The sequence below is a fragment of the Rutidosis leptorrhynchoides genome, chromosome 7, assembly GCF_046630445.1.
Source record: "Rutidosis leptorrhynchoides isolate AG116_Rl617_1_P2 chromosome 7, CSIRO_AGI_Rlap_v1, whole genome shotgun sequence".
Lineage (NCBI taxonomy): Eukaryota > Viridiplantae > Streptophyta > Magnoliopsida > Asterales > Asteraceae > Rutidosis > Rutidosis leptorrhynchoides.
In genome coordinates, this window is record NC_092339.1 from 289873046 (window position 1) to 289893766 (window position 20721).

Genomic DNA, 20721 nt, shown 5'->3' on the forward strand with positions numbered 1-20721 from the left:
CCATGTTTATATATATTAATTGAGATTGATATTTACATGATTAAATGTTTCCAATATGTTAAGCAATCAAACTTGTTAAGACTTGATTAATTGAAATATGTTTCATATAGACAATTGACCACCCAAGTTGACCGGTGATTCACGAACGTTAAAACTTGTAAAAACTATATGATGACATATATATGGATATATATATATAGTTAACATGATACTATGATAAGTAAACATATCATTAAGTATATTAACAATGAACTACATATGTAAAAACAAGACTACTAACTTAATGATTTTTAAACGAGACATATATGTAACGATTATCGTTGTAAAGACATTTAATGTATATATATCATATTAAGAGATATTCATATATAATAATATCATGATAATATAATAATTTAAAATCTCATTTGATATTATAAACATTGGGTTAACAACATTTAACAAGATCGTTAACCTAAAGGTTTCAAAACAACACTTACATGTAACGACTAACGATGACTTAACGACTCAGTTAAAATGTATATACATGTAGTGTTTTAATATGTATTTATACACTTTTTAAAGACTTCAATACACTTATCAAAATACTTCTACTTAACAAAAATGCTTACAATTACATCCTCGTTCAGTTTCATCAACAATTCTACTCGTATGCACCCGTATTCGTACTCGTACAATACACAGCTTTTAGATGTATGTACTATTGGTATATACACTCCAATGATCAGCTATTAGCAGCCCACGTGAGTCACCTAACACATGTGGGAACCATCATTTGGCAACTAGCATGAAATATCTCATAAAATTACAAAAATATGAGTAATCATTCATGACTTATTTACATGAAAACAAAATTACATATCCTTTATATCTAATCCATACACCAACGACCAAAAACACCTACAAACACTTTCATTCTTCAATTTTATTCATCTAATTGATCTCTCTCAAGTTCTATCTTCAAGTTCTAAGTGTTCTTCATAAATTCTACAAGTTCTAGTTACATAAAATCAAGAATACTTTCAAGTTTGCTAGCTCACTTCCAATCTTGTAAGGTGATCATCCAACCTCAAGAAATCTTTGTTTCTTACTGTAGGTTATCATTCTAATACAAGGTAATAATCATATTCAAACTTTGGTTCAATTTCTATAACTATAACAATCTTATTTCAAGTGATGATCTTACTTGAACTTGTTTTCGTGTCATGATTCTGCTTCAAGAACTTCGAGCCATCCAAGGATCCGTTGAAGCTAGATCCATTTTTCTCTTTTTCAGTAGATTTATCCAAGGAAATTAAGATAGTAATGATGTTCATAACATCATTCGATTCATACATATAAAGCTATCTTATTCGAAGGTTTAAACTTGTAATCACTAGAACATAGTTTAGTTAATTCTAAACTTGTTCGCAAACAAAAGTTAATCCTTCTAAATTGACTTTTAAAATCAACTAAACACATGTTCTATATCTATATGATATGCTAACTTAATGATTTAAAACCTGGAAACACGAAAAACACCGTAAAACCGGATTTACGCCGTCGTAGTAACACCGCGGGCTGTTTTGGGTTAGTTAATTAAAAACTATGATAAACTTTGATTTAAAAGTTGTTATTCTGAGAAAATGATTTTTATTATGAACATGAAACTATATCCAAAAATTATGGTTAAACTCAAAGTGGAAGTATGTTTTCTAAAATGGTCATCTAGACGTCGTTCTTTCGACTGAAATGACTACCTTTACAAAAACGACTTGTAACTTATTTTTCCGACTATAAACCTATACTTTTTCTGTTTAGATTCATAAAATAGATTTCAATATGAAACCATAGCAATTTGATTCACTCAAAACGGATTTAAAATGAAGAAGTTATGGGTAAAACAAGATTGGATAATTTTTCTTATTTTAGCTACGTGAAAATTGGTAACAAATATATTCCAACCATAACTTAATCAACTTGTATTGTATATTATGTAATCTTGAGATACCATAGACACGTATACAATGTTTCGACCTATCATGTCGACACATCTATATATATTTCGAAACAACCATAGACACTCTATATGTGAATGTTGGAGTTAGCTATACAGGGTTGAGGTTGATTCCAAAATATATATAGTTTGAGTTGTGATCAATACTGAGATACGTATACACTGGGTCGTGGATTGATTCAAGATAATATTTATCGATTTATTTCTGTACATCTAACTGTGGACAACTAGTTGTAGGTTACTAACGAGGACAGCTGACTTAATAAACTTAAAACATCAAAATATATTAAAAGTGTTGTAAATATATTTTGAACATACTTTGATATAAATGTATATATTGTTATAGGTTCGTGAATCAACTAGTGGCCAAGTCTTACTTCCTGACGAAGTAAAAATCTGTGAAAGTGAGTTATAGTCCCACTTTTAAAATCTAATATTTTTGGAATGAGAATACATGCATGTTTTATAAATGATTTACAAAATAGACACAGGTACGTGAAACTACATTCTATGGTTGAATTATCGAAATCGAATATGCCCCTTTTTATTAAGTCTGGTAATCTAAGAATTAGGGAACAGACACCTAATTGACGTGAATCCTAAAGATAGATCTATTGGGCCTAACAAACCCCATCCAAAGTACCGGATGCTTTAGTACTTCGAAATTTATATCATATCCGAAGGGTGTCCCGGAATGATGGGGATATTCTTATATATGCATCTTGTTAATGTCGGTTATCAGGTGTTCACCATATGAATGACTTTTATCTCTATGTATGGGATGTGTATTGAAATATGAAATCTTGTGGTCTATTATTATGATTTGATATATATAGGTTAAACCTATAACTCACCAACATTTTTGTTGACGTTTTAAGCATGTTTATTCTCAGGTGATTATTAAGAGCTTCCGCTGTCGCATACTTAAATAAGGACGAGATTTGGAGTCCATGCTTGTATGATATTGTGTAAAAACTGCATTCAAGAAACTTATTTTGTTGTAACATATTTGTATTGTAAACCATTATGTAATGGTCGTGTGTAAACAGGATATTTTAGATTATCATTATTTGATAATCTACGTAAAGCTTTTTAAACCTTTATTGATGAAATAAAGGTTATGGTTTGTTTTAAAATGCAGTCTTTGAAAAACGTCTCATATAGAGGTCAAAACCTCGCAACGAAATCAATTAATATGGAACGTTTTTAATCAATAAGAACGGGACATTTCATGTGGCAATAGCAACTTGAGGCGAAATTAAGTATCCATGTGTTGCTTTCAGGCATTTAGTTCAAGTTGGTTGGAATCCAACATCAAAACCAACGCACGTTACGTTGGTTTGTAACCCAATTATATTTTAACACATAATCACAATACTCATAACCAACATAAAAAATCAACACCGTTAATACTCCACACCAAAAACCATCATATCATAATCATCAAAAAAGTGCAAAAAACAACCAACATGAGTTTTCACTACAAATGGTCTGAGGTATAGCTAGCTAGCATCATACAAATTTTGTTTGGAGATTGCAAATTTCATCAAAACACTCACCCATATCGGGTTACAAAAACACTGGATCAACTTCTTGGTTTTAAATCCAAAGGTAATGCCTAACACCTCAAACAAACTACATCTATCATTCCTAATGATATGTTACTCGCAGTAGCGGAGACATGGAGGGGACAGAGGGGTGCTCAGCCTCCCCCAATAGGCTCAATTTTAATGAAATATTAATCTCCCATATTTAACTATTTTGAGTAAGCCTCCCTCAATTAATAATCTAAACCAACCGTTTAAGTTACCTATTTTTCAAACCTAAAAACGGAGTAATATTAACTAAAACAAATTGTATAAGTTTACTTTCAAGCATTTAGATGAGCCATATCAGTTTTCATACTACAAGTTTCATATTAGCTATATTTTTTTTTCTTAATAGTTACTAAAGCTTCGTAAAGTACTTATCTATATATGTATTAAACAAATAAAATAGGTTATACATAGGAAATTGACCTTTTTTAGTTTATTTGATTTGCCTCTTTTAATTGTCGAGTAAGCAGTGGCGGAACTTGAACTCAACTCGAAAGGGGGGTAAACACTAAAAAAAACCCTTATTTTTTAGTAATTTTTTTTCAGTGTAATTTTTTTCCCCCGAAATCGAGCGGGGTGGATAGCCCCTTTGTCCTATATATATTCCGCCCTTGCGAGTAAGCCTCTCCTATCGTCAAATCCTAGCTCCGCCCCTGGTTACTCGTATTTTTACCCTTAAATGGTTGTTATCGAATTAACAGACCTTCTAAACAAACGTCACTTAAATGAAACATTGTGGTAGATTTGGATATTTGGGGCCGGTTTATAAAACGTCGATACAAATGACTAGATACATGTACGAGCATTTTGTATGTGAGGGTATGAACTATGATGGTATGTGAGGGTATGAACTATGATGGTAAATATAACTTTGAATATTATTGTGAAGTGTTTGGAAATATATTGTGTATACACGTTTCAACAAAGAGTAAATAATACCATATTAAGTTAATTGGCGTTTCAATTATTTAAATACAGTAAGTCATTAACCTAATGATTATCGTTGACTTTTACTATGTTTGAAAGTTACACTATTATGAGTAAATTATTATCAATATGATGAGATGATTAATTGTGACATGAAGTTTCACAAGCGTGACACTAGAAATTCGATTATAGGGGAATATCCATGAAGAGAATGATTACCCACGCCCTATTTTACTTTTTAAAAAGACAAACCTACAATTCAATATAACAAGCATGAATATTTACATCAAACTGACTTAAGTAAAACTTCAATCCGATTTCGTAGTTAAAACAATTCTCTTATACCACAATCAAATCTGTTAAAAAAATCGTTGAAATTTAATGATTTCATACATCTTTCCTACAATTTTGAACTAACGGAATTTTGCAATATGTAAATTCACACTTTAATGATATGAAATGTAAAATGATAAATTTGACAAAACGAACAGTAAAATTTTGCGTTTCTCTTTGACATACAAGTATAAATACCATATTAAGTTAATTGGTGTTTCAATTAATCAAATAAGTCATTAACCTAATGATTAACGACCTTTTTATATGTTTGAAAGTTACACTATTATGATTGAATTTTGATTAGTATGATGGTTAATTGTGACTTGGAAATTATACAAGTGCGACACTACAAACTCAATTATATGGGAATATCCATGAGGAAAATAGTTACTCACGTCCTATTTTTTTTTTGAAAGGCAAGCAAGTTTTATTAAAATAAAAAATACACGAAAGAAACTAGCAAGAAGTTAAACTTGAACAAACAAACATGAATATTTACATCAAACTGACTTAAGTTAAACTTGAACTCAATTTCTTAGTTAAAAGAATTCTTCTATACCACAATCAATTCTGTATAAAAATTCGTTGAAATTTAATGATTTCCCACAACTTCCCTACATTTTTAACCTAATGGAAATTTGCAATATGTAAATTCACACTTTAATGATATGAAACGTAAAATGATAAATTTGAGAAAATGAACTGTAGATTTTTCTTTGATATATGTGTGATGTAGTGGCCATTCATAAACCTCGGAATATTTGAAATATAATAATTAAATGACATACTCTTAAATTTTTTTAGCAAAAAACTATAAAAACTTATATAGAGCTTAGATCTTTCACCAAAAGTGAAAGAAGTCAAAGAACCGTGCAAATACACGGAACGAAACATCCCAGGATCGCTACACACCTGAAAAGCAAACAAAAGACTAACCTATCAACTAAACAAGCAACTAAGCTAATCAAGGACGAAAGTGATCAGCACCAGAAAACCGAATCTAACAAATTAAAACACCTAAACATCACCGACAAAGCACAAAACACAACAAATAGACCAAACAACAAAACATAAACCTGCAAAAACAGAACTATCAAACCAACAATTACAAATACATTGTAGCATGTATCCAGCTCTTGTTAACAACAAAGTCTATAATCTATATATCTTAATGATAAATTATACATAAAATACAAATATATACAATATACAATATATATAAATCCTTAATGAATCAATACAAAGAAAGTTCAAATTAAGTCTAAAGACCAACATGCCAAAAACCAAGACCTTGGTTTCACCAAAGAACCACTATCATTACCCATACGAAAAATAAAGTTGTCCTGCTGATTTCAAATACTTCCTTCACACGACTTTAATGGCTTCACCAAAGAACCACTATTTTCACCCACACGTGTATTGCTTCTATTACATTTCAACTCCAAGTTTTAAACAATCATATGCTTGCAAACGATTCAAATATAACTTTTTATTTTCACTTAAATCCAAAATCTTTCCAAGTCTTTTCAAGAAACTTGTAACAAAGCGTATACTCTCTACTCAACAAGTTTTTGCTCAAATTCATCTGATATATATGTAAAAGATTACCAAAACCCAACGGTATGTTTCCTGTTAAGAGGTTGTTTTGCAATGACAATATGGTTAAGTTTTAAAGATTAGAAAAACTCGCCGGAATTTCGCCGGAGTAACCACAGTTTCCCAGCCTGAGTTCAACGCACAGTTTAGGTAGACATTGGATTGTTTTCCATCATGAAATACTCAAGACCTTTTAATTTGTGTAACCCAATTGGTAGTTTGCCTTGAAAACCATTGTTGCTTAGTGCTATGAACACTAAAGTGTTATTTGACTAGGGATGGAAACCAACAAGATTAGGGTATTATCTAAGATTTAGATGTAGTAACGAAGATTGATTTATGAAGTTTGTTATTGGGATAGAAAGTGTTATTTTTCTGGGTTTCTTTTTATCTGTTCAAAATATTAGTGATTTCTATATGATTGCTAAGCTACGTTGATTGAGTTTCAGGGAGGTACATTATTCTTCTTCATAATTCAAATGGGGTCTTCAATTCAAATGGGGTCTTCAATTCAAATTAGCAACAACAAAAACAAGGGGAAGAAAATGGTGGATACATAGTTGCAAAAAAGGCAATACATTATACTAAGGGACCCTAAATTTAAGGCACCATGTTTTCAATTTTTACCTTACACAAACTATAAATAAAATAAGTGAAGCTTAACAAGAAAGTAAGTGGATGTGTTGTCACGAGAATTTAATGTGATATGTGCAGTTGTAGATTAGAGAAACCACCTGACTTCACCATCTTCATCAAACTAATAGCTCCAAAATGTGACATCAGCAAAACTAATTAAACATGCGCAGGAAATTGCTGGCGTACGCCATTGGCTTCACATCAGGGTGTGGCTGAATGTGTAACAAACATACTACTGTTATAACGAGCATAAATAATATGTATTACTAAAGATTATTAAACAAGGCATAAGGCATGAAGGACTAACCACGGCTGAAAATGTGACAATCTTGGGCTCCATGGTAGGAGCTTTGAAGCGAATGAATGCACCTTTGTTCCCCATCTGCAATAAGGGTACAGTTCATAAAGCCACAAAAATGAATGAAAGAAAAAACTAAAAGATGAAGGTACTACATGATAATAAGTTAATAACCGACATAAGACGATCCCCGATAGGTCAAATCCATCCCGGCCCATTTACATAATCCAGCATATTAACCCATGAGGTTAACTCAATTTAGCATATATTAATCTATCTGATTTTACACACCTATTTAACTACAATTACCCATTATTTGCATCAAACATTGATTATCTCGGTTTATACACCTATCTCCCTAAAATATCACCCAAAATATTTGTAAAATATTATAGAGATGACAAACAATTTTTCACCTTTTTTGACATCTACATACTATCGTTACTAACTTTTATATACCACTGCTTTCATTAGAATCAAGCTTCTACAACATAGGTAGACACATTAGCATGAGTCACTTTTGTAATGAAAGGGTACATAAAAATATGCTTATGCATTCAAGATTATTAATCAAAAACTATGAAAACTTAATACTTATTCATGAAAAACACACAGAAAATGTAAGGGGAAATAAGAAAGAAAAAATACAACAAAAAAATGAAGATTTGAGCTAACCTCATCCAGTTTGGAAAATAAAAGAATTAACTGGTCAAACTTATATATACAACCCTTTGACAATGTAATCACACTGATACACACAGGAACGAACAGAACTATTTACCTGATCACAGTAGTTTGGAGCAGAAAATACAGTGATAAGCTTTCCGTCATGCTCGATTTCATAGCCTTCATCTTTGACCTCATGAGATCGCACAACTAAATCTGAAAAATGAAACAAATTTCATCAAAAATGTTCAAAGAATATGAATTTATTTATATTCAATTTATAAATCTACATCAATATCTTCTTGGGGATATCCTTATAATTGCAAGTTTGCAACATATAGTCTTCAATATAAAAACATAAAGGTGGCTAATGTCATTATTACCTAAATTGTTATCCTTCAAAAACCGTTTTGTTATATCTCCACCAAACGAGAGACCAACGCCACGCTTGCTTGGTCCTCTACCAGGATTAGGTTGAGGATCACTCCATAATATCTCACACATTAACCCTGAAATAAAGCATGCGTTCAACAGAATAAACTATATATAAAACCTAAAAATTTAAGTTTTTGATATTAGTAATCCATACCTTCCTCAGGGGGTTCACAAAACCGATCAATTGCTCTAATATCAGATAGTCTGACCCCATCTTGACTAAAAAGTCCACCATGAACAACAAATATCTTTTCGTTTATAACATGAGCAAGCGGTAAATAACAGAAAACTTCTGCAAAAAGCTCCACAAACTTATCACTCAACTTGGATCTGACCTCACCCTCGAACCCGTATATCTTGTTCATGCTTTTGCTCTCGTGATTTCCACGCGCAAGATGTATAGCTAAAAAAAATTGAAGAAATTAAGACCATAAGGTGATGATTTGAAATAGAAGAATATGTAACAAAGTTGAAAAAGGCGTTTTTTTATATGTTTACCTGATGGAGACATGCACTTGAATGCAAACAATGTAAGGATAACCTCCACGGAGAAGGACCCGCGATCAACAAAGTCACCATTAAACAAATATGGATTTTCATCAGAGGGGAGACCGTTGAGCTCAAAGATATTTAAAAGATCAAAAAACTGCATAAATAAAAGATTAATAAATAATAATAAAGAATAAAGATCAAGTAGATAACTGAAAGATCCATGCTTTTTAATTACCTGACCATGCACATCACCACAAACGGTGAAATGCTTTCCATCTGGAACGTTTATGTCAACCAGAGATGGCAAAGCCATCAAAATCTCCCGGGTCTGTAGAACAATCTGGAAGGCATATCTACAAAAAAAGACAGAAAAAAAAAATGAAAAAGGTCAACAAGTTAGCAATAGACTAAACTTGTATTATATGAAATAACTATATGGAATAGTTTTTGCACACACCGTTTATGTAAAAGTTTCTGATTCTTGAAGTCATCCATCATCTTCTTAACAAAGTCTAAGGTTATCACATCTCCTTCTATTCTTGCACCAGTATATTGTGGTTCCACATCTAGAATTCAAGGAGAAAAGATAATTAGAAGGCGTACTCTTTAGGAAACCCGTCACAATCATTAGAAGGATGCAAGCATAGTATATTGAATACGTTCAGCCGAAACAATAAATGCACATGATAAAAAGTTGAACATATCCATAGATTAATACTTTATCACCAGAGTTCATACCTCACTCTATTTATTTATTTCATTTGCTCCCCGTGCTTATATTATAATAACTCAAGTAAATGTGTAATATCTTATGATCCTTATTAACAACAGCAATGAAAACCATTAATAATAACATAGATGCATAACAGTCTATTTACATCACATTGTATAATACTAGTATATTAGAAATGCAGTTGGTTAATCCTATTTGTAGATACTAGTGAAATTTATTATAGCTGTAAATCACCAACAAATTTTAAGGTTTCCAATAAAAATTAGCAGAAAAAGAGAGTTACCTATGGTATGGAAGTCGATAGACTCAGCTACCGAGTGTTTTTCAGAAGTAGGCATAGAAATTGCTTCTTCAAACTTGAGCTTCATAACAGCTTTTTCACATTCCTTTAATTTCTTTGAAGCGTCTGGATCATTCGGACATATTCGCTTCACCTATTTTCATATTCATATATATATGTGTAAAGGAAACGGAAAATATATGTTAATTGTCAATTGAGAGTACTTCCTACTCATCAATAATAGGTATGATATATGATATACTTGCAAACATTTGTATTAAAGTAACATTATAAAAACATTGTGTGTATGCCCTTAACCACTAACTTACAGTAATATTAACAAAAAAGAAACTGATTGACCGCATACATTATCTTTTTACTTCAACAAATAACAAAAATCAACGTATGAAATTTTCATATTTGACTAATAACATTTCTGTCTATTTGAACCACCCTTATAGTTTCTTTGTAATATGATGCTCTTCGTAAAAATGCTTCAAATCTATACATTTCTTGCCACATAATAAATTGATTTTATCTATAAAAAAAAGGCTCAGCAATACAAAGCTAACATTAACTGCTCAAACTACATCAGTTATAAACTAGATATGAGGATTGCACCTCTTACAATGTACAGAATAAAATCCTAAAAATTTAATGGCTAAGTGAGTAAAGTATGTCAAATGTGTAAATAGACCAAACAATACAGCATGCTATCCTTAGTGTTAGCATCTATTTATCGATATACGCAATTGTGAAATCAAAAAAAAAATGCATTATTTAGTTACCTAACCATTGAGGTTGAATCCTAACAAAAACAATTATCCTAAACACTACTAGACTAGTCAGCCTAATTGTCCCTCTGTAGTTCTACATTATAATTACAAATTGTAGCTATGTTATCCAAACAAATTACAACTATCATAACCACACACTAACGCCGAGGAGCGGTTCGGTTCGGTTGATTGACCATGGTCATTAACCATATCATTATTTTTAATAGTTAATTCAAAACAAGATTAATTATTTATTAAGTTTAGTTAGACCAGTCCCTTGCACACTTACTTGTTATGTGTTGGATAGTAACAACTCAGTCTGAGAAGTATGAATGAAGCATTGCAGCAGTGGTTCGTTAATAGCAGTATTCCAAACATAAATGAAAATATGTGACAGTGGGTCAAAAAAGTGAAAAACGAAATCGTTGTGTAGTTTATTAATAAACAAACGAATTTCAGTTATCAATTGTCAAGCCTGCCTTTAGATAATAAATAAACTCCTATAACCCTGATCCCGATCCTAATCGGACTCTAGCCTTTAGCATGTCTTATTGTTAATTTGGTCCTCCTAAAGCTTAACTATATCCCAATGGGCAATGACCCATTAATTAGGAATCTGTTGTTATCAAACTGTTTAAATAAAATAATAGCCATCAGCTTCAACCCTTTTTTAGTTTATGTGTCGTTTTCTAAACCTGAATTCACTTGAAGGAACAATAGTAACGAATATCGCTTGAAGGATAGAAAAAAAAAAAAAAAAAAAAAAAAAAATCACTTGGAGGGAATATAACTGACTTAATGGGTTACTTTTGAAATTACAAACATTTATTTATGGACCACATTACATGTAATTAAATATATAAATTTATTTTGAATATTATAAATCTTTTAAAAACATAGTCACAAGTAAATTTGTCTTCTTTTGTTGATAGGAATAATAATTGTATCTTTTCGATCTTTAAAAGCATAAGCCTAAAAAAGGTGTTAAACCCTTTATAAATGAGTAAGATAATTCAAAAAGGTGAAAACTTTATAATGTAAATAACAAATTTTACAAGTTCAAAATTTCAAATGTAAAAATTTGAAGAGAATTTTGACTTTATGTTAGTTTATCTTTGAACTATGAGATAATAATACGTGTTTAGATTGTATATAGTTCAAGTAATTTTAGTTCAAGTAATTTAAACCATATTAGATGACTATTTGTTTTAAGTGAATAAAATTGTTACTCTGTATACATGAATTTGCTACAAATATAAAAAATCGTTCTTTAAACACTCAAATGTAGTAAGGATGTAGAGTAATCACATACCAAATTGTGTAATTTACAACATGTATACAAACCTTATTAAATCTAAACAGTGTTAACTACAAACAACTCCTTTAAATATATGAATTAGCAACAATTTACATGGAATGAAAGCTAATAGGAAGGTTTCCATAATCCATAATACCATAATGGTATATAAATCAAATGAAAAGTTGTTATGTTAGAAGAAAGGGTAAGATAGTAATGTCAATCTTCAAAGTGCAAATTTAATCCGAGAGTCTTAACTCTTTTAGAAAGGTAAAAGATAAAGATGAAAACCCCTAAAATAGACAATCTTTCTGTAAAAAAAATTGAGTACATATAACAGTGCTAGTGTTATTTCAACTATGAAGCTAAACTGTCTAATTTTATTATGGAGTAATAGATAATGGTGGTTTCACGGATTAATTTGGTTAGGTCACGTACACATGCGTAAAAATACTCCCCTCCCGGGTAACCCGAAGAGGAAAACTTATCAATTTAATAAATAATAGATAGATACAAGAACTAGAAACATTCTTAACTAGAAAACAAGATAAGCTATACTGGTAAACTAAATAAACTACCACCATCATCATCATCATCATCCCTTAACAGTTTCCTAACGCACTAAAACTAAACCCTAATTTATTTATCTATGAAGCACAAAAAATACAAAAAAAGTATATTAGTATCATTCTTAATCAAATAATGTAAATCAACTGATAAAAATGATGTTTTTTCATGTAAACCAAATTATTAAAAAAAGTAACAGAAACCTGTTGGAAGTCCTTAAGTGCTTCTTTAAACTTTCCCATAGCAAGATATGCAGCACCACGCCGATAATAACCCTAAAATTAACAACAAATTAAAAATTTAATCTCATAATACAAAAACCCTAATACTACTACTGTTACCAAATAAAGAACATACCTTTGAATACTTGGGATCAATCTCAACAGCTTTAGATGCATCCTGAATAGCGCTACCATATTCCTCCAATTTAGTATGTGAAAAGGCTCGATTCGCCCAATAAACAGCATTTTCACCGTTTATTTCAATTGCTTTTGTATACAAATCAATCGCTTGATTAAACTTATTCGCTGTAAACACATATACGCACACATAAGTACACGTGGCAATTAAGATAAAAAAAAAAAAGTAAAACTTTAGGTCAATTGAAGAGTTACAATACCTTTAAAAGCATCATTCGCTTGTTGTTTATATGATTCAGCCAACGAAACGTCTATTTTTTGTTCAGTGGTAGACATGGAGGGCATAATAAGAAGATTTTGGTTGGATTGATGCTATGTGATATTACTTACAGGCAACTGTATGTATAGTTTTACAATAGTATACTGTATTACCTTTTTGTTTGGAGGTTTCAATTGAATGAATTGATGATGATTACTTTTCCATAAAACTTTAACCTAGATGGTTCCGGCGCCCCCTTCATACATCACTGATTAATGGAAAATGTTTCATTTCAAGCCCTTATAGTATAACGTAACTTCATTTAACCCGTCTTACTTGTATTAGATTGTTAATTGATCCCGATATTAATTTATGAAAAAAAATATGAAAAAATTGGGGTATATTTATTAAGTTGATTTAGATTAGAATACCGGAAATTATAGTACATCTTAGCCTTGGAGTTAAAGACTAACAACCGAACCAAAAAGCTTATATGAGAATTACAACAAAAATCATGAACTACTCTAGAATCACGAAAACAAATATAAAACTGTGACTCTATTGAGATTAATCGCGATCTTCTATAATTCTTGGATTTGTGATCCAACGTAACCACTCAAGGGAGCTTTTCCTCGATCGGTTCGATATCCACTCAAAGCTACGAACTAAGATTTTCTGGAAGGCAATCGGGCCTGACCAACACGAGTTGCGAAAGAGTTTATTGTTCCAATTTTTCCAAATCTTGTACGCATAAACCCACACACATGCTTGCCATATCTTGGAATTTGGTACACTATTCAGTGTCGGAGAATTCTTACCTAGAAGATCATTTAGCGAATTGAGTTGGGTGATTTCTCAACCCCCCACCCCCACCACCAAAAGACATGCTACCATATATCCTTTGCAAACGAACAATGAAAAAATATATGCTCTAAAATTCGATGTCATTGTCACATACTGGGAATCTAGTCGAATCGAGGTCAATACCCCTTTTGTCAAGTTCCGTTTTAATTGGATGACGGTTTCATTGTGCTCTCTAAACGAACACCTCAATTTCTTGTGGTATCAATTTGTTTCGAAGTGTAGATGATGTCGAGGATGATGCCACGGGTAGGGATGGCAGTGGACGGAAAAAAATCTGTGACCTGCGGGAACCTGTGCCCGTGGCGGGCGGATATTTATAAAAAAATATAACCGTGGGCACCGGGTGGGTAAAATTTTGTACCCTTTGGCGGGTAGCGGGTATCTCATACCCGTCGCGGGTGAAACCCGACCCATCAATCCATGATGCACGTTTGAGCTACCCGCGGGTATACCTGTTTACCCGCATATATATACTTAATTATATAGTATATAATTTAATTTTTTTAATGTATTTTCAAAATTATTCGAGGGTTTGCCCGCGGGTAGCGTATATCCGTGATTAAATATTAGTTAAACTGCACCTTTTGTAAACCCACGGGTTTACCTGCAGGTCGCGAGTACCCGCGGGTCACGGGTACTGGCACAAAATTTACCCCGTTTGCGGGTAAACGGGTACCCGCTGTAACATCCCGCGTTTTTCCGTTAAATTTAATTTTAACACCGTCTTTTTTTTAAAACATAATCTTTCGTATTTAAATTAATAGTTTCCGTGAGTAACGTTCATTATATTCCCGCTATTTAATTTTGACATCACCCGTTTACTCGAGCGTTTTAAAAATATTCGTTTGGTTAATTCCCGCACCCGCTCTGAAACTTGAGGGACTAGTTCCGCCACTTGACCAAAGAGGTGGCTAGTAGTTGACTAGTCAACCACTCACCACCTCCACCCCTCATTCATCCATTTCTTTTTCCTTCTTTCTTTCTTTTTTTCTCTCAAGAACACAAACATAAATCATCATCTAAATCCGGATCGGGAAGCAAACTTCAAAACAAATTACATATTTGGAATCCTCTCTTCATCCTCTACAATTTGATACCAACTTCATCTCGTTTGGGTAACTTTCTAAAAACTCTAGATTTCTATAAATTCGTGTTTTTGATTTGAAATGGTGTTAGTTAGTGTCTATGGCTCAAGTCTAACATGAATATATGTTTGGTTTGCTCGATTTGTTGTTTTTGGAGTAACTAGCATGAACTTGAAATGGGTTTGCTTAATCCTTGATTTTGGATGAGTTAATGTTGTTAGATTGTTAAAGTGCATGTTTTAATTGTGTTACTAGTATCACTAGCTTCGTTTTGATGCGTAGGTTGATTAAGAAAACTTCAAAAACATGAATATTGATTTTGTGATGTTTGACTAGGGTTTGATAGTTCTTGGCATGAACTTTTGATGCTTGAATGCCATGGAATGTTAATTGTTAGTGATTAGTTGTAATGTATGCTTAATTACCTTCGAAACGGCATATCGTATATGTAAATTGGATTCCCGAAACTTAAAATGCAATTGATGAACTTGAAACTTTGAAAATGGACTTTTAAACGATCACTTGACGAGAAATCGGTTATGGAAAATGTTGTTTTTGTTTGATGATAAGTGCTTAGTTGTGTTCCTTGTCAAAAGAGCTTTCCAACGGTATAAGATACGTCTTCTAGTTGTTTACGGTTTGCGTTTTATGGTTGTTTGAAGTTTTGACCAAGACTTGAACATTTGAAACTGACCTGGTACCAGGCCACGACCATTGTCGCGCCGCGGAGCAATTTGTCGCGCCGTGGCCCAAAGGGTGATTTTAGAACATGTTTTTCAGGCTTTCTGACCTTCAAAATAGGCATTTGTCGCGCCGCGGAGCAATTTGTCGCGCCGCGACAATTGCCTGTTTCATCCGAACTTCAGCAAACTTGTTTTGGCCATAACTTTTTGACCGTAACTCCGTTTTCGATGAATCAAATATCGTTGGAAACGTAATAAGATTTCCTTTCTAATGGTAAGGTTTTGAAATGTCAACTCAAACTTTATTACAATCGTTCTAACATGTTTTTATACTTGATTCTTGCATGAAACTTGACAACGTGATTCACATGCTATACTATTCGAGTCGTAAGGAGCCATAGGACTAATTGAACACATTTCACCCGACCTTGTGTCGTAACCGGTTAATTGATACAATTTACTTGTTTAGGTCAAGGCTAAGCAACATTCATGCACACGTTTACTTTGTGAAGTACATTTATTACTCGTGCACTCGAGGTGAGATCATAGTCCCACCTTTTCAACAACTTTTATTCTTTTAAATCGTGGGCTGAGAAACATATACATTACATACTTATATACATTTCACATGTATATATATACTTTTCATACTTTTATACTTTGAACACAAATACGAATACAAGGATACAGACGAGTTAGAACAAAAGTCCTCAATCCAATTATCATTAGTTCCACTTGCAGGGTGTAAGTGTAAGCGAGTGATTATGTTGTGTGGCCATACGGGTTTAACGAACCCTCATTCAGACGGTTCGCTACCGTTAGTGGATGAAATATAATTTCAACGTGCATAGTGTATGTTCTAACACTATATTCAAAATTCAGAGGGAAGATTCAGTTAAGCTTTGGTAATTGGGTGCTCGCAATACAAACTACATTCTTCGGAATAAATACGATTTGGATAATCATCTATACAAACTATTGTGGTTCAAAGTATACTTTTACAAATACACTTATGATCTCACCAACGTTTTTCGTTGACAGATTCTTCTATGTTTTCTCAGGTTCATACATGGCTATTTGATACATGCTTCCGCGTACATTCATACTTGCTTGGGGTCAAGCATACATGCATACACTCTGATTTCTTGCTTGGGGTCAAGCATACATACATACATACGCTAGGGATAGCACTTTTGGATTCAAACTTTTGTTTACATACTTACGCTATTTATAGCAACTGTGTTTTTCAACTTATATTATGTCGCAAGTTATTTCATTTATACTTTATGACTTTTGTAAACTTAGACTTGTTGTCGAACGGTTTTGTAAACTAGACTTGTAAGTCTTGTACCTTTCAAATGATGCGACATAATTTTGGTCAAACGAGTCTCATATAGGGACTACGACCACACAACGGGACCTAAGTTAACGGCGCCGTCAATAACGGTTTTGGTCGGGTCGCTACAGATGGTATCAGAGCGTTGGTTGTAGGGAACTAGGACGTGCATTAGTGTGTCTAACAGAGTCATTAGGACGCATTAGTGAGTCTAGACTACAACCGGATAGTTAGCATTTGCATTCTGACATACATTTGCTATAGATAGCACTTACTTGACTACTTGTGCATTATACTTGAATCATTCTTAGGCAAACTTTTTAATGGTACCCAACCTTCATCATACGAACTCGTATTCTGCCACCTTGGTTCGGGAACTCTGACTCCTTGGTTGTTATTCCCCCCGTCTCATCTTACTATCCATGAATATTGTAAAGTCACTGTCACTACTCTAGATGAGTATCGTCATCACCATTTATCGCTACGGTTGCGTGCTACTCGTTATCATGACTCGTTACTCTTTTCATACCTGAATACCTTATTGTCTGACTCGAACCACATTGACGTGAACAATCATTTATACACTTCCCACGGGGAAACGCTTCTTTAGAGTTGTAGAAACTCTTTCGATTTAATATGAGTCACGTTTGAGACGTCGTTACATTTTGTTAATTTTAGGTCTTCACGATGACACGAATTTGAATCTATGGAGTGATGTGGGAATGGAGGTATGAGTTAGCGTAATATAACGACACTCGATCAACGTGGTTATATTACGGTAAGACATACCAAAGTTCTAGTGACACGTGATAGTGGTTAGACTCGATCAACCTAAACACCACCATGTGCCATGTACATGACTTCATCTTTTCAGGTTTGGACATCCGAAAACTCCGAGAATATTTATAACAACCATACCGGGGATACACCTTCAATTATTGACAAATTATATTTATGCTTCCGAATGAATTACCGATTCCATTCGACTTCAACCGTATGTCCCACGGGTGTACTAGCTCGTCCTCGCGCAGTCTTGTTGACTAACTACAATTTACTCGTTATGCTCGCATCGAGGCGGAAACTTCTCTCGCCTTATACTCGTAATTCTGGTTCAGGAAATCTTTCATTTTAAATTCTCAATGGAGGAAGACTCGCCACGTTATACTAGTATTCACCTCGAGGGTGAATAGTTCCGACGAACGTTTTTGGAAACCGACGAATCTTCCGCGACGCGAATCTTCTTGAGAAACTTGTCCTAGCTAACGTTTTCAATTCCTAGCAAACTTGTTCAATATGCCTTAGGGAAATATACCCCGTTTCGGATCAAGATCCTCGTTTCACTTCTAGATTTTGGAGTACCTTACAAAAAGCCTCGGGACCGCGTTTAGACATGAGTACCGCGTACCATCCACAACCCGACGGACCGAACAAACATGCGATTTAAACCTTGGAAACCATAATACAAGTTTGTATTACCAACTTCAAATTTACTTGAGAAAAGTATTTTCCTTAAACCGAATCCTCGTATTACAATGATTTTCATACGAGTTTTAACGTCACTCCTTTTGAAACCACATGTGACCGGAAACGTCATTCTCCTTTGTCGAACCAAGTAAACGATGATCAATTCACCGGGGCCGAGGTTATTCATGAGCAACCGAGAAAATTTATTCATATTCAGGTAAGACCCTACGCGACTCGTAATCACCAAGAGCTACGCCGATATTAGACGTAAACATTTCAAATTCCGCGTGGGAAACCGCGTCACGTTAAGAGTCGCACCTTGGAGAGGTACAATCCGTTTCGGGAAACGTAGGAAGCTAAATTCGCGATATTTTGATCCTTTAAATTCTTGGGGTGTTTTGGACCCGTCGCTAGCCGTTTAGACTTTTCCGACCCATTTTGAGTCTCCGTTTATCCTACATTCGATGTATCAACTCAAAGACGTGTTTTGCGAAACGAGAACTTGTTATCTTCTTTGATGAACTCACTATCGACGATAAACTTCATTCCTAGGAGGGCCAGTCGAAACCATGAATCGTGAACCCAAACTCTAAGACGACGTGAAATGCCCAAGGGAGTACCTTCACTTATTCGTAGAATTTACAACGCAAGATCTCGAGTAAGATTCAACAACTACTACTTCCAACTAAATTTCGGGACGAAATTTCTTTTGAGGTGTGGATAATGTAACATCCCGCGTTTTTCCGTTAAATTTAATTTTAACACCGTCTTTTTTTTAAAACATAATCTTTCGTATTTAAATTAATAGTTTCCGTGAGTAACGTTCATTATATTCCCGCTATTTAATTTTGACATCACCCGTTTACTCGAGCGTTTTAAAAATATTCGTTTGGTTAATTCCCGCACCCGCTCTGAAACTTGAGGGACTAGTTCCGCCACTTGACCAAAGAGGTGGCTAGTAGTTGACTAGTCAACCACTCACCACCTCCACCCCTCATTCATCCATTTCTTTTTCCTTCTTTCTTTCTTTTTTTCTCTCAAGAACACAAACATAAATCATCATCTAAATCCGGATCGGGAAGCAAACTTCAAAACAAATTACATATTTGGAATCCTCTCTTCATCCTCTACAATTTGATACCAACTTCATCTCGTTTGGGTAACTTTCTAAAAACTCTAGATTTCTATAAATTCGTGTTTTTGATTTGAAATGGTGTTAGTTAGTGTCTATGGCTCAAGTCTAACATGAATATATGTTTGGTTTGCTCGATTTGTTGTTTTTGGAGTAACTAGCATGAACTTGAAATGGGTTTGCTTAATCCTTGATTTTGGATGAGTTAATGTTGTTAGATTGTTAAAGTGCATGTTTTAATTGTGTTACTAGTATCACTAGCTTCGTTTTGATGCGTAGGTTGATTAAGAAAACTTCAAAAACATGAATATTGATTTTGTGATGTTTGACTAGGGTTTGATAGTTCTTGGCATGAACTTTTGATGCTTGAATGCCATGGAATGTTAATTGTTAGTGATTAGTTGTAATGTATGCTTAATTACCTTCGAAACGGCATATCGTATATGTAAATTGGATTCCCGAAACTTAAAATGCAATTGATGAACTTGAAACTTTGAAAATGGACTTTTAAACGATCACTTGACGAGAAATCGGTTATGGAAAATGTTGTTTTTGTTTGATGATAAGTGCTTAGTTGTGTTCCTTGTCAAAAGAGCTTTCCAACGGTATAAGATACGTCTTCTAGTTGTTTACGGTTTGCGTTTTATGGTTGTTTGAAGTTTTGACCAAGACTTGAACATTTGAAACTGACCTGGTACCAGGCCACGACCATTGTCGCGCCGCGGAGCAATTTGTCGCGCCGTGGCCCAAAGGGTGATTTTAGAACATGTTTTTCAGGCTTTCTGACCTTCAAAATAGGCATTTGTCGCGCCGCGGAGCAATTTGTCGCGCCGCGACAATTGCCTGTTTCATCCGAACTTCAGCAAACTTGTTTTGGCCATAACTTTTTGACCGTAACTCCGTTTTCGA

At 33.6% G+C, this 20721-nt stretch overlaps 1 protein-coding gene across 1 annotated transcript; it reads right to left on the reverse strand.

The window, feature by feature from the left end:
• Positions 1-6009: 6009 nt before the first annotated feature.
• Positions 6010-13479, reverse strand: LOC139857100 (serine/threonine-protein phosphatase 5-like). Its single transcript, XM_071845823.1, has 12 exons — positions 13250-13479; positions 12988-13157; positions 12834-12905; positions 9994-10144; positions 9435-9543; positions 9213-9330; positions 8984-9131; positions 8640-8888; positions 8434-8559; positions 8166-8266; positions 7394-7468; positions 6010-7298 (listed from the first exon to the last, which is right to left on the reverse strand). Exons 1-12 carry the CDS (start codon positions 13332-13334, stop codon positions 7239-7241), a joined length of 1464 nt encoding a protein of 487 aa, XP_071701924.1. The 5' UTR covers positions 13335-13479; the 3' UTR covers positions 6010-7238.
• Positions 13480-20721: the final 7242 nt, after the last annotated feature.

What these genes read in the sequence shown, in the direction of transcription:
- LOC139857100 (XM_071845823.1), bottom strand. Translation starts at nt 13,334, where the DNA reads ATGCCCTCCATGTCTACCACTGAACAAAAAATAGACGTTTCGTTGGCT. An exon ending in TTGATCCCAAGTATTCAAAG is followed by an intron (nt 12,906 to 12,987) that starts GTATGTTCTTTA and finishes TGTTAATTTTAG; the next exon opens with GGTTATTATCGGCGTGGTGC. An exon ending in CAGAAACTTTTACATAAACG is followed by an intron (nt 9,331 to 9,434) that starts GTGTGTGCAAAA and finishes CTTTTTTTGTAG; the next exon opens with ATATGCCTTCCAGATTGTTC.